The sequence below is a fragment of the Ambystoma mexicanum genome, chromosome 11 (assembly GCF_040938575.1).
Source record: "Ambystoma mexicanum isolate Mex_15411 chromosome 11, UKY_AmexF1_1, whole genome shotgun sequence".
NCBI lineage: Eukaryota > Metazoa > Chordata > Amphibia > Caudata > Ambystomatidae > Ambystoma > Ambystoma mexicanum.
The window spans coordinates 1,381,758,106-1,381,773,568 of NC_090934.1; the positions used below are offsets into that span (position 1 = coordinate 1,381,758,106).

The following is a 15,463-nucleotide window of genomic DNA, read 5'->3' on the forward strand; positions in this document are numbered from 1 at the left end:
GCACCTTTTTTTGATAATGCAGGGGTTGACTCCCCAAACCCCTCCTCACCCCTTACCTTAACTAATATCCTTACCCCACCCCCACCTATTATTAACTTAAAATATACCAAATTCAATATAATAATGAGGTAATTTCTACCTTTTTTTTTGTATTCGATAATTTCTACGGATACCGGCCAACTCTGCCAGGTCTTCCCCATGCTTGCAGATGTGACCCTTGTATCCATGCACCACAGGCAACGCTCGCATCTCTCCACTCCCTGAGGAGAACAACTTGTGTATATTGCTTCTGCTGACTCGCTTGTGGCACAGTGCGCTCTTTTGACTGTTCCCCATAGCGATTTAAGGGCCAGTAGTTCAGGCTTGAAATCCACTTTTGTTTTTTTTGGCCTATTGCCTATAGCAAAGTATGCATTATGCATGCATGGTGCAGAACATATTGGCCAAAAAATGTTAACGAATATCAACATGGAACCAAGCTTTGATTTGTGAAATGCCTTTAGCATATTTGTTTGGTGCAGAATGTGAAAAGGGCATGGGAGGGGAGACCAACGGAAAACTCGGGACTCAAGTTGCAGAAATGGGAATTTGCGCTCCCACGTATCAGTGTGGCTATGTGGGGCATTCTCCATCTTGCCCATCATTCCACTCTGGAAACTGCTGCTGCTGTCTGCTTCCTTCATGGTATGCTGGCAGTTAGCAAAGCAGCTCTTCTGGTCCTCTTACTGATCATCAAATAGAAGTAGCTGTCTGTCCGTCTGACATGAAACAATGATGAATACCTGTTGTCTGCAGACAGCTGGACCCTAGGGCCTTTGATTCTCTTGCATGCTCTGCTGTCATAACTTGTTTTTCTTGTGCACAAGACCGTAGACACCATAACTTGAGGACTCAGGTGAACTGTGGCAAGGTGAATGAGAATTCTTGAGAATCCTGACAGTAAAGTTATTGGGAGGGTGGGTATTCTAACATGACTGGTGAGTGATAGGATCTACCAGAAAGATTAAGGTAAAAGAAAGATTAAGGTAAAAGACTGGGCACCACAGGTTAGCAATGGATTTGGGACCCTACGACACCTTCCCTTTTCCTCGCCTGGGATTTACATCACTTAGCAGGTGGTTGTACCCAGGCCCTATTGTTTCCCCACCCTCATCAGCTAACCTAAGACATGGGGCTTCATCATAGTAAGTACTGAGAGGAGGAATTGCCCCTGGAACCTAGTCCTTTGAAGTTTCAATTATGGGGAGTTCTCCTCTGAGTGTCAGTGAAGTGTGCTTTGTTGAACCTTTTTCTGTGACTCGTACGAAGGAAGCACTGGGGACCTTACTGATTCAGATGCATTCTGGAGGAAATGACAAGATGAAATGTGGCTCTTAGCAGTATGTGAAAACACATCTCCTTTAAGCAACCACGAACATCTCAAATCAGAATTCCTTGGCGAGAGGGCGTCATTGAATTAGGATATTTTAGGCTGAAGATACTAAACTCCTTTTTTTAAATTAAGGTTGAAAAAGCTTTCTTAAAAACTATAACTTCTCAGTTATTTGTTCGGAATCCTCAAATGTAATTTTGAGAGCAAGTTTACCATTACTGAGAGGGGCCATGTGGAAATATCCAAAGACTATATTCAGATTTACTCATTCCTTCTTGCTGAAGACCGGTTGGGAAGGCTGGTGACCCCTAATAATATTGCTTAGCGTGATGGCCCATTTTGTTTGTCTCTTCATGCCTGTAAACTAGTAGAGCTATTAAGGAAATGCGCTTTGGGAATCTGTAGAGTTTTGGTCATCTAGTGCCATGACTGTTGAGGAGGCTAGCCTTCCATTGCCAAGAAGTCCACCTTTCAGCTCCATCTCCTTAGGGGCACTCTCCCTTTCCTCATCTTCCCCCAGAAGCTCAATGTCTACAGAGCCCTGGTTTCCTCTAAACTTGATTACTGCAACAACCTGTGCCTCAACCTTCCTTTTTTCTCCCTTCGCCCCCTCCAACTAATCCAGAATAGGGCTGCAAGACTTATCCTTGGCCTGAAGCCCAGGGACTGCATTTCTCCAGCCCTTAAGTCTCTCCACTGGCTCTTGGTGACTGCAAGGATCAAATTCAAAACCCTCTGCATCATCCACAAGGCTGTCTGGAGCCTGGGACCTCTCTCCATCCAGCTTCCCATTCCTAAATACCACCCATCCAGAATCCTTCAGTCCTCTTGCTCCAACTCTCTGCAGGTCAGACGTTTCGCCAAGCAGTGAGTGGGAGGTGGATCCCTCTTCTCGGCTGGCACCTCCCTCTGGAACAGCCTACCTCTCCCCATCAGACTTGAGCCAGATTTTCTTAATTTGCGGAAACTTCTCAACACCTTGCTTTTCTCCTCTGCCTTCCATCTCCCCTTCACTTGCTAAACTCTACACCTGCCACTGTGACTGGGGCCTGGTCCCTTCTGAATCATACAGGGACTAGACCACCCCCCTGTCCTTCCAAGCATCCTTCACCAGCACTTGTCCTTGGGCTCCCTTTCCCAGACTATCCCTACCCAGTCTGCCTACCCACTGCACTTTGCCTACCCTCCCCCCTCTGTCCCCTGGCATTTTCCGCCTTGGCCTGTACAGCACTACCCACAATTTTGGACTTCTCCCTATATAACAGCAACACTATGACAGTCTCTTTTTTTCTTGTTTTTGTTTTTCATATGATATCCCATGTTTCCCCTCCCCCTCCCCCTTCTTGTCTCGTGGCGCCTGGAAACACTTGTGAATAGGCGCCATACAAATGTCCAATAAAATACATAAATGAATAAAGGCAAAGGCGGAGAACTGAAGGTGGAAACCCTTTAGAGCGTAGCATTGCAAATTGTAACAGGGCTGTGTACCGATAGACTCTGTATTGTAACATAACTGGCTAATGGAATGTTTTCTTTCAACTTCATCTGCATCAATATGGGGTATTCCCCAATATCGCCATGTGATGGAGCCATTATTATAGGTAAGTAACGTGTGCATCTCCGAGCACTGTCCATCATAAAGTGGATCAACGAGCATACCCACCTATTCCCTTGACTTTGGTAAGAGGTCATTAACGTGGCTCATTTTTAAAATTGAGTCATTGATAGAGCTAATGAGTTTGGACATACTACTGAAGACTGTCAAGGGGGGGGGAGGTGCTTACCCCAGACCAGTTGTACACCTGGTGAAAGATGTATTGTTGTAAGCCATATGAGCGTACAGGTCTTCTTACATAGTAGAGTGTGTAGTTTCTCACACCATACTTTTCACCAAGCATTAGAGAAAAGGCTTTCAGAATTGAATTGCAATGTAACCTTCTTTCTCAGCTTCACTATCCCTATTATGTTTTTCAATGTTTCATGATCTCCATGATCGCCAAGTGTACTTCATTGCCTCCGCCACCGCTTACACGACAAAGCTGATTAATGCCTCCAGACCCTTCCTCTCTGTGGATAGCTGTCTGACTATCGCGTGAGCAGTTATTGGATCAAGACTTGATTATTGTAATGGATTGTTTGCAGGCACCTCAGCTTCTAAATTTCACAAAATGCATTTCATACACAATAACACTCTACATGCAGCACTCAATATCCCCAGAAGGGGGTCACACTCCACAGCCTGAAAAAATGTGTTCTGTGTCCTGATGAAAGAGCGGATTATGTTCAAAGCATTATCTATTGCGCATAGATGCCTGTCTAACACCGCTCCTCCTTACCTTTCTCAGAGAGTCAGGAAAGTCCAATCTATCAGGCCTACCAGAGCAGCCTATACACACAGCCTCACCCTGCTCAAATGCAAACATACCAAAGCAGGTGGCTCCAGTTTCCCTTCCATTGCAGCTAAGCATTGGAACTCACTGTCCTCTGCCCTTCGGGCCGAGACATCCTACTGGGCTTTCCAAAGAGCCCTTAAAACTTGGTTGTTTGTGTACATTTACATCTGATGTTGTCCTCCCATCTCATTCGGTCTGTTTGTACAGTACAATCTATTAAGCCCTTGCAAGTAACATGTATGTAATAACACCTTGATGCCTTCGGGCCTAGTGTGCTTTATACATGTAAAAAAAAATACATGATTTACATGGGTCTCTCTTAACATGGAGCTGATCAAGAAGTTAATTACTGTTAGGTATAACCGTATTATGAACACACATTTTTAGACCTCAAATATTTCAATTATTGTGATCTTAAATGGATGTGATATTTAAGTTTGGCATGGTAACTTTAGCCTTCTCTTTTCAGGAATGCTTGGATCAGATTGATGAGGTTGCTGCCCTCATCGCAGCAACAGTGCATGATGTGGATCACCCTGGTAGAACAAACTCATTCCTGTGCAATGCAGGCAGTGAACTGGCAATCTTATACAATGACACAGCAGTGTTAGAAAGCCATCATGCAGCTCTGGCCTTCCAGCTTACAACTCGAGATGAAAAATGCAATATATTTAAAAACATGGAGAGGTTAGTTTTACATCTTACTTATTCACGCAGTACTGAAATGAGCAGAACACAGTTGTTAATTATTTCATGAATGTTCTCTAACTTGTGATTATCGTTTTGTTTTCTTAAAAATAAGATGTTCGGTCATAACTAATACAACTGGTCAAATGGTGCTTCCATGGCACTGAAATACTTCAAAATAGATCAGTGTTGTTATGTCTCTTCCACTAAGAAGTGTGGTCTCTTAAATGCAATCCATGGATTGTGCCAATCTTTACTACTGGCCTTCGTCCCTACACACGTTTGTGCCCAGTGGCCATGCCAACTTCCTTGGAGGTGCCTTCGGGAGACAGCCCATCAGTTACAACCCCACAGCACATCCTTAGTTTCTTCATCAAACCCACTCCTGTAATAGGAGTGCTCCACATTTGAAGAATGTTTATGGAAATTCATGCATATTCCCTAATGTTGTAGTGCAGGCTTAAGTAATTCCCATGGTAATAAGCATCACTGTGCAGAGAATATGCCTTGTATTATTAATAAGGCGTGCCAATTGCTCAATGTAACTGAATGTTTCACTTTCCCGATGTATGGTAAGTTGAAGCACTCGCTCTGTCCAGAGTATCTATCCAGGGCTGCATGGTAAAAAAGTATTCTGTGTTTTGGCATCTGGGTTTTAAATTATGACTCAATTTAAGTATTCTCTTTCTCCTATGTCCCATCTCCTTTCTTCCATACTCTATGGGTGTCACCATCAGAGGACAGAACCAGAGCCTTTTGCACCGCAACAACTGCTCTTCCCCTTCAAGTTTTAGGTGCAGCCGTGGGCCTGACGGTGCACCACTAGCCCCGTCCCCACACTTCAGTTCTCTTATCCATATGGACGGAAATGGTCCCCTGCACCGCTCCCGTGCTTTTTTATTTGCTGAACACTTCTTTCCGGGTTGTTTTTTCCTTAATTCTATTCTGCACCTCCAGCACATATCGGGTCTGAGCATTTTTTCTAGCTTTGCATCCTACAAGTGGTCCTCGCCAGCATTGCATCCCCACACGCTCTGCTTGCTGTGTCTGGGGGCTGACCACTTTTGGGATTCTTGCTCTGTGTGCAACACTCTAAAACCTAGATCCTTAAAGAATAGACGTTCCCGGAGGCATGAATTGTTATCCAGATTGCCTCCTGATCATCTGAAAAAGTTTCCCATCAAAATATGTCGATAGAAAAGGTAAGTGCACCTCACTTCTGCATGGTACCCCAGCAGGAGGATTCCTTTCTGGGGAGTTCTCCTGCTAGGGAGGGGTTGTAAAGACACTTCAACCGGGTCCGATCCCGAGAGAGACATGGCTACCGGCAGGCGTGCCGAGTGTGTCTTCAGACTTCAGACAAGGGCGATGCAGTTCTTGCACCGGACAACTGTCTGGGGAGCCTATGGGTCCTGTCAAAGGGACCAGACCCGGTGACACAGGGTACACAGTGGGAATGCCAGGCCTGGTACAGAGAACTCACAGGCTCCCAAATCTCATTCCAAGGTTGCTGTTGAAAGCAAGCAGCATTTCGAGGTTCCCACCTGATCGCCTCTCAATGCTATATGCTTGACCTAGATATCCTGTGCATTCCTCAGTCCGGTCACAGGTTAGCCACAGAGATAATAGGGGCCAGGCGTGAAGGTTCCATACCGTGTGCCAGCAATATGGAAGCGCCTTCGTAAGCAGAATCGTCACCATCAGAGAGGGCACCTGAATCATGTAGCCACGCACCCCTTAGATTTCCTCGGTTGACCTACAGTCAGACCGGATAGGGTGGGTTGGTTGCGCATGTAGGTTCCTTGGAGCACTTCTTACTCATAAACCTGGAGTTCCCTTAGGTTTTCAGCGGTGTGGGCTCATCAAGGAAGGCAGGGTCTGTGGTTACCAGCAATGGCTATCTGAATACTCCCATCAGCAGCAACACTCCCTGTGACACAATCTTCAGCAGCATGTCAAGAACGTTTTTTCAAAAGATTTATGGGCCTTATGAAGTACCCTCAAATGACCAACATTCTGAAGGGACTAATAAAAGAAGTTTTCCTTCATGAGCCGCCACTTCCTATACTTGTGCATCCTCAAGTTCCAGTGACTTGAGATCTCGTAGTGGTTCTCACTACTCATCCAGATCGAGACATACTAAGAAGAGGTGTCATAGATCACCTTCTTCTTCATCTTCAACCTCACCAGAAAGGGTCACCTGCCCCACTAAACACAGCTCACCAGCTAAGTGGGAGGAATTTTGCAAAAAAATGCTAAGAGTCTTCGAGAACGCGGCCTTGTCCCCCTCGGAGATGCCTGGAGGTGATACCCCCGGTGAAAGACCCAAAAAAGAGAAACGCTGTGAGTCGTCGACCTCAGCAAACAAAAACCCTTGAGAGCGTCATGAACCTTCGAGTAGAGACAAGGGCCCTTCGCACAAGACTGCCTCATCGACGCCGTCGTCAAAGGTGCCTTCGACACATAAGACAACATCATCGAAGCCGTTGTCATCCTCGATGAAGGAGAGACATCGAAGTCTCATGCCCCGACCGCACCATCGACGTTCAGGGCATCGAAGGATCCTTCGAAGGCGTTGAAAGGGGCGCCGACCACATTGATGACATTGAGTTGAATTCCGATTCTCTCAACGACATCGAGGCCATACTCGAGTGTATCGACACCGTTTGTAAGTTTGTCGAGACCTATGACGTCTACATCGACAACTACAACCCTTTCTCAAGCAGTGTCGACCAATTTGGCTCCCTCATCACTTGAAATGGGTTTTACCCCTTACCCACGCTCAGATTACTTCAGAGCTTTGAAGAGGAAGGGCAAGACTCTGATAATGAAAGGCTGTTTGGCTTAGACTACAAGAGTTCCTATTCCAGAGGAGCTAATAGAAGAGGAAGTCAGATTAAAAGATCTTCAGGAGTCTTTACAGGATGCCAGTGGCATAGATACCTCTCCAGAGGCTGACTTCAGCAAAACAGAACCTGGGGAGCACGCAGAGATGTCTTCAAGATCTCTTGTGACGAGAATTATGGAATTTATGGGGTGGTCAGCACCTGCACCCTCTTTCCAACAAGATGACTTAACAGACATCTTAGATAAAGGACCTCACGAAGACCCTATAGTTCCTTTTCATGCAGCATTACAGAGAAAGATAACTGCAATTGGGTAATACCAGAGGTTATCCCTGCAGTAAAAGAACGTCGGCCTCAGATCCTCTGTACTTAACTAAGCATCCGACCCCAGAGAGCTTGGTAGTACAGGCTGCGACTTCGTCAAGCAGTAAATCGGCGTACCCCACAATACCACAAGATAGGGACGACAAGAAATTTGACGCCATGGCTAAAAAGGTCTTCTCGGCATGCAGCATGGCACTTAAGTCAGTCAACACCACTTGCACGCTAGCAAGATTCAGCCACACCCTTTGGGAGTGCGCTTCATCAGCGGCTGACTGTCTCCCAGAAGGGCAGGAACGAGACACATTCTAGAATATCATCAAGGATGGGAAGGATGCGATGTGTGAGTCCCTCCAAACAGGTCTCGACTCTGCCGACAGCATCAGCAGGGCCATGGCGGCCAGTACCACAATCCGCAGATTTGCATGGTTGAGGAAATCTGGTTTTGCTCCTGATGTACAAGCCAGGCTTCTAAATATGCCCTTTGATGGCACCTCTCTTTTTGTCAAGAAAGCTGATGACAGTTTGGAGGAATTGCAAACCTCCAAAGCGGCAGCCAAATCCCTTGAGGATGCAATTCGTCAAACTCCAAACCGCCCCACAGTTACGTCCTGGAGGGGAAAGCCCTTTCGTTTTTACTCCGCATTGGGAAAAGGCAGAGGGCAGCCAACTCAAAGGGGCCAGAGACGATTTGCCCTGGTGGACGGGTCAAAGGTTTCAAGTCCGCTTCAGCAGGTGCTGCCTTACCCTCAGCATCTGCGTCAGCAGCTCGAAAACCCCTCTGAGGTCTCTGCACACAAACCACCAGTAGGAGGCAGGTTAACTCAACATCTGACAGAATGGCAGGCTGTTACGTCAGATGCTTGGGCATTGGAAACAATTGCCCAGGGTTACTGCCAGCCTTTCCTACACATTCCTCAGAGTCATCCACCGGGGAGCAACTCTTTGAAGTTTCCAGACCCGCTCCTTATGCAGGAGATTTTAGACCTGCTAGAGAAAGGTGCCAAAGAACCGGTACCTGTAGCAGAGAGAAACAAGGGTTGGAACTCCCCTTACTTCCTAATACCAAAAAAGGATGGAGGATTGAGACCCATCTTGGACTTAGGAGAATTGAACAAATTCCTCAGGAAGGACAAGTTCAAGATGGTAACCCTTTCTCAGATCCTTCAGCCCCTCCAGTTTCAGGATTGGTTGGTATCTCTGGACCTTCAGGATGCTTACTTTCATGTGCCTATCCATCTCAAGCACAGAAAGTACCTGAGGTTCGCCATTGGCAGCTCTCACTATCAATTTCAAGTTCTTCCATTTGGGCTAACCTCCGCCCGATGGTCTTCACCAAGTTAATGGTGGTCGTTGCAGCAAGTTGAAGGAGGGGAAGGATTCATGTCTACCCCTACCTGGACGACTGGTTGATCAGAGCAGTGTCCCTGGAACAAGCTCAGATCCATCTAGATTATGTTTGCCACTTCCTTCACAAGCTGGGCTTCTCCCTCAACTTAAAGAAGTCACAGATGATACCATCAGATAGACGCCAGTTCATTGGAGCAGTCCTGGACACATCCCTGGGAAAATCCTTGGCACCAGAGGTGAGGGCTCAAGATATTCTACAGATGGTGACCAGATTTCAAAATGCCCAGCGTCTACCAGCCTTCAGTTTTTTGAGGTTGCTCACCCTCATGGCATCCTGCATTTTTCTAGTGCCGGAGGCTCGCCTGAGAATGAGCTCTCTTCAGTAGGCGCTAAGGACCCAGTGGTCACAATTCTCAGGAAGGATGTCAGATCTCCTACAAATCCCGAACAGAGTAGCATGAGACCTTCAGTGGTGGGCCTGTTGGGAGAACATCTTGAAAGGAGAACCGTTTTGACAACCATGGCCGGAGATAACAGTAGTCACGGACACCTCAATCACGGGGTGGGGAGACCATACCAATGACTTAATCATCAGTGGACGTTGGTCTCCATTGGAGTCCAGACTACACATCAACCTATTAGAGCTGAGAGCAATCAGACTAGCACTGAAAGCTTTTCTGCCATCAGTACACAGAAAACATTTTCTGATAATGACGGACAACACAGTGGCCATGCACTACTCAACAAAAGAGGCGGCGTAGGGTCACTGCCACTGTGCAGAGAGGCAATGCAGGTCTGGTTCTGGGTAATTCAAGAAGGAATCTCTCTATCGGCAGTTCACCTAGCCAGAGAGAAGAACATGGCGGCGGACGCTCTGAGCAGGCAGACCACAGTCTCCCACGAGTGGGAACTAGCTCAGGAAGTCCTTCAAGAGATCTTCACCCTTTGGGGAGCCCCTCAAGTGGATCTGTTCACAAGGAGTGACAAAAAGAAATGTGAAAGGTACTGCTCAAGGGAATTTCCCCCGAGAGGAGCTATAGAAGATGCGCTGGGAGTTTCCACTTCTGTACGCATTTCCTCAAGTTCCCATCATTCCTCACGTAATAGAGGCTCAGGAGATTCCGGAAACCCATGATTCTAATTGCCCTGGATTAGGCCAGGAGAACGTGGTACCCGGACATTCTAGACATGTCCATCTGCCCTCCAATTCGTCTTCCACAAAGAGAGGATCTTATCTCGCAAGAGGAAGGTCAGGTTCTCTAGCCGGATATCAGGACTCTCAACCTTCATGCTTGGTTTCTGAAAGGTTGAGATACAGAGATTGGGACCTCCCGGATGATGTAATGGAGGTGTTGCTTCGGCCAGAAGGCCAGCAACTAAATGTTTATACCGCTGTTGTATGGGAAAAATTCTGCAGCTGGTGCAGAGATAAAGATATTGACCCTTTTTCATGTAGTACACCGATGGTGTTATGTTTCCTACTATATTTGGCAAATTCAGGACTTCAAGTTGGCACAATCAAGGGTTACCTCGTTATCAGTCTTTAAATGCACGGCTGAAGAACCCTCCTATTTCAAGTTGCCTCTAGTCATTCAGTTTCTGAAAGAGTTGACTGATGTCTTTCCCTCAACTCCTTTTCAAGTTCCCCTGTGGGATTTAAATCTAGTCTTAAAATCTCGAATGGGCACTCCATTTGAACCTCTTCATTCCTGTCCATTAAGGTTTCTCACTCTAAAAACGGTCTTCCTAGTGGCTTTAACTTCTGACAGAAGAGTAAGCGAACTACAAGCTTTATCTTGTAAACCTCCACATACCATCTTTTACAAAGATAAAGTAGTTCTTCAAGTGAAGCCGAATTTCCTCCAAAAGGTTGTCTCAGAATTTCATATCACACAAAAGATAACCGTGCCTTCATTTTACGCTCCTCCTCACCCAGGGAAAGAGGAAGATAGATTGCACAGGTTGGATCCAAGACGTGCCTTGAGTTTTTACATTAACAGACTTGCAAGGATTAGACAAGTAGATCAGTTGTTTTTGGGGTATGCAGGACATAAACTAGGTTTACCTATCACGAAACAGACCATCTCAAGATGGATAATACTAACTATCATAGAGTGCTATAAATTGGCAGGAAAAGATCTTCCTCAACACCTCAGGGCTTATTCAACCAGGGGTATTGCAGCCTCGTCAGCTCTCCAAAGAGGAGTTCCATTTAAAGACATCTGTGCGGGTGCCACATGGTCGTCCGCACATACTTTCACCAAAGTCTACAGTCTAGATTTCTCCACTAGCCAGGAGACTAAATTTGGGAAAGCTGTGTTGCACTCTGTGCATTCTTAAAAAAGTCACTAAATTTTACTCCTGCCTCCTGTACAAATGACTGCTTTGGGAGTCTATCAAAGATAAGGAATACGTGGGAGGACATAATCCGTTCGAAGAACAAGTTACTTACCAACTGCAACGTTCTTTCGACTGCAAGTTCCTCCCACGTATTCCTTATCGCCCCTCCCATCCTACCCTGCAGTAAAACTTCCCTTGTAGTTGCAGCCTACGCTCCTTCAAGGGTACTAATCATCTCATACTTGATAAACACAGCACCTCAAAACGGAACTGAGAAACGGACACTGCCCAAGACTATATATACCAATGATGATGTCAGCACCGATACGGAGGCCTTCGAGGGACACCGACTCGAGGGACGTCGACGCGCAGCGCACTCTACTGGAAAAAATAATTCAAAGCCAGCATGCTGGAAGTGGATTTTTCAAAGATAAGGAATACGTGGGAGGAACATCCAGTCGAAAGAACATAACAGTTGGTAAGTAACTTGTTCTTCTGAAAGCCTGCGGCTGCAAAGTATACTGCAATGCAGCCTTGCACCTCCACCAGGCATATTCCAATGATCTTTTGGCTGCAACAAACCAATATTTGCAGAGCTATTTCGTTTTTTCTTCCAGATCTCCTGATAGATCAACAAGCAGTTTTAAAAGATGGACTCACGGAGAGAGGCAACTTAGTGGCGATGGATTTTCTAGAGTCATCAGTGTGCCATCTAGACACGGCTACCTGTGGAATCTGCATAGTGACCAATATGCGAAGATCTGCATGGATGCACGTGACTGGGTTCACTGCAGATGTGAAGGAAAGGATTTCAGACTTGCCCTTCAAGGTTCTCAGCTATTGCACTCGTCCACTGATGATTACTTAACAAAAAAGAAAGCTAGCACACAGACAGCAATGTCCCTAGAAATTCTATCTAAATTAGCTGCTAAATCTTTTGGTCAGCCTGAAAGCACAAGTGACAATAGGCCCAGATCCCGTAGGGGCTTCAGGGGCTTTCATGAAAGAAGGGCAAGGCATCCAGACAGGTGAGCTTGGAATAGGCATAAAGAACAGACTACCCCTAAGGGGTTCTATTCATCCTCCTCATCTTCAGCTGCCTTAGATGGAAACAAATGGTTGCTTCCAGGTCCACAATTCCACGGTCAGAGCCAGACTGACTATGCACAGGAAACAGTGGTACTATCTTTTCAACAATAGACACATTCTTTTGATGGTTTCTGCACTATTCCACCTACCTCTGCTATCTCCTCCTCTACTTCACCCCCGCTGCTTCAGATTGGTTTGTCAGTAGTACTCCAGGAAGTTGCACTCTTGCTAGAGTGCCAAGCAGTAGATATTGTTCCTCTCTTGGACAGGAGCAAGGGATTCTGTGCAAGAATCTTTTCAGTTCCAAAAAAGAACCAGGAGGGCTTGTGAGTGGTGCTGGATCTTTCCTACCTCAAAGTATTCCTATCACCCGAAAGATTCAAGAAGATGATTCCTGCCCTGATTGCAGTGTCCCTCTGTGTAGAGGTTTGGGTATGTGCCCTGGACCTCAAGGATGCTTATTTACATGTGACAATTTAGCAACCTCATTGGCAGTTTCTGCGCTTTCCAGTCATCAGGAAACACTTTCAGTACAAAGTCCTGTGTTTCGGCTCAACTCTGCATCAAGAGTCTACACAAAGCTTATGAATACCATAGTGGTTATGCTACAGAGCAGTGGCTGGCACATTAACCCATATCTGGACGACTGGTTTGTCAGATACAGGTTGTCAGAGGAAACACATTAACTTCCAACTCTAATGGGAACCCTGTTCAATTTAGTATTCTCAGTCAACCTGAAAAAGTCAGACCTTACACTGGCGCAGACTCTCACCTCAATAATTTAGTAAATAAGTGGAGTTACTGTTCAGGAGCGAGTGTAGGAACCGGATGGCAGTGTAGTGCTTGTATATTCAGCTGCTTGGTCAGCTAGCCTTGTGTATACTCCATCCTGTTATCCAGACTCAAGATGGGGCATTTACAGCTGCACCTGGCAGCCTCTTGGGATGAAGGGAAATGGCCTCAGTCAGACAAGTTGTTGACCCTGTCGTCCTTATAGGATGATTTGCACAGGTGGGGGGAACAGAGCTATCTCACGAGTGGAGCTTCTCGCAGTCTGCCCCCTCACATTGCAGTCTGACAACACTCATCACTGGGTGACCGAGGGGGCACTCTGGGCCCTCACTCTGCACATGGACCTTGCACTCGTTCTAACACAGAAAGACATATAAACTATCTGGGCCCTTTATTTAGTGCTCAGGTCCTTCCTCTCACAAGGCATTGTTGTTCTGAACTGGACAGACAGCACACTATCTAGTGTTTTATATCAACCAGCAAGGAGGTACCAGATCCCCTTTTTTGTGCATGCTGGCAGATGAGACCTGGGGTGGCCATTTGCCCAGGAGATCAGGATCCTTTTGCCTCATGTCAATGAGGAAAGCATTACGGAAGCAGCCATAATCTGTAGGCTCAGAACAAACAGTTGAAACTCTATTTGAAGAATCTTAAAGTTGTATTCAATCATTGGGGTCTCCCAGAGGAGAACTTGTTTGCATGAAGGACAATGCCAAATGTCCCAAATTCACATCCTGGGAAGGGTTGATGGGAGGATGCTTTTCACTTAGAATGGAACCAGATGAACTGTTAAGAGTTCCCACTGACCCCTCTCATTTAAAACATGATCCGCTAGAAGCGGGCATCCAGATGGTGCAGGTTGATTACGGTGGCTCCTCTCTGACACTCCAAAGTGTGTTGGACCTCGCGCAAAGGGCGACTCAGGGGTTCTGTCTCAGCAAAGGGGGCCAGTCCTTCTTCCGAATTTTCAAGCTCTGCCGCTAGCAGCATGGTTCCTGAGAAGCTAACCCTCTGTCACCTTTTGCTGCCAGAGCAAAATGTACAAATAATACAGAGAGCTTGAAAAGATTGCACTCACCCACAATATAAGAGCAAGTGGATGAGGTTTTACCTTTGGGTGGAACAGAAAGGGCTTTATAGCAGGGATGATCTTCCAAACATCAAGAAATACAATATAAACCTGATGGCATCATTCTTTATTCAGTTGTACGCATGAGTGAGGGTGGCCACATGCTGACTCCATCTGTTCTTCTCCTCTGGCCTCAGGGTGCCAAGCATGGCCAAGAGGGTACAATTAAACCTCTGCACTTTGGCATCCCCCTGAGGGTGAAATGGAGTTGTACGGGTATTCTTGATGCCAACCAGCTATAGCATCTGCTTGATGAGTGTTGATTCAAAGTCTGGTCCCTTGTCAGAATAAATCCTGGCCGGCTAACTGCAGTGCACAAATTATTTGTCCCACAACACACCGGCAACGGTGGTGACATGCTGAACTTTGGTGTGAAACGCCTCGGTGTTCCGAGTGAAGGGATCTGTTACCACCAGGATGTTCTGTACTCCTCGCTTGTCCATCTCCAGCTTCAGGAAGTCGATGCAGACGATGTCCGTGGGCCCAGAACTCTGCAGATGATGAAGATCTGACTCACCTGATGATGAAGATTTGACACACCTGACTCAGTGCTGGCAATAATACTAGATATCTGCTGTTAGTCTGACCATCTGCTGCTAGTCTGGCCCAGAAAAACCTTAAGCGGAACAACTTGATGGTTCTGTCGCTGCCAAGATGTCCATGCTGGTCATTGAGTGCATACAGTACAGCTTGGCAGAATCTCTGTGGCAAAACTAGGCGATGCAGTAGCCGGTCTCCAACTTTGCTTTTCTTATACAGGATTCCACCCTTTTGCACAAGTGTCTTCCACTCCTACAGCATTATTTGCGCTGGGTCATGAAGGACGTCTCTGGTGGATCCAGCTGTATCATCCGGCTGAGCATGAGGCCTCCAAGAGAGGGCATCGGCATCGATGATAGTGCGTCTATATTGTAGACTGAAGTTATATGTGGACAGTGCAGCAAGCCAATGGTGTCCGGTAGCATCGAGCTTCGCCAACTTCAACACATGTGGAAGGCGGTTGTTGTCCGCTGTGAGAAACCTGAAGGTGTCTCCCTAGATAGTCCCCGGAGATCTGTCATTCAGGTAGCCAGGACATGGCCATCGCTATTGGATCCAGTTCCTGGGGTTGGACCAGTGAGGTAGGATCACCTGGATGGGAGAC

General features: G+C 46.5%; 1 protein-coding gene across 2 annotated transcripts in view; it reads left to right on the plus strand.

Moving 5' to 3' along the window:
• The window catches only part of PDE8A (phosphodiesterase 8A), a 1,868,130-nt gene that overhangs the window by 1,704,472 nt on the left and 148,195 nt on the right, over positions 1-15,463 (plus strand). For both annotated transcript variants that reach the window (XM_069624978.1, XM_069624977.1), the window contains exon 18: positions 4,235-4,452. In XM_069624978.1, coding sequence (XP_069481079.1) covers positions 4,235-4,452 — 218 coding nt within the window. The remainder of the gene's footprint in view (positions 1-4,234; positions 4,453-15,463) is intronic.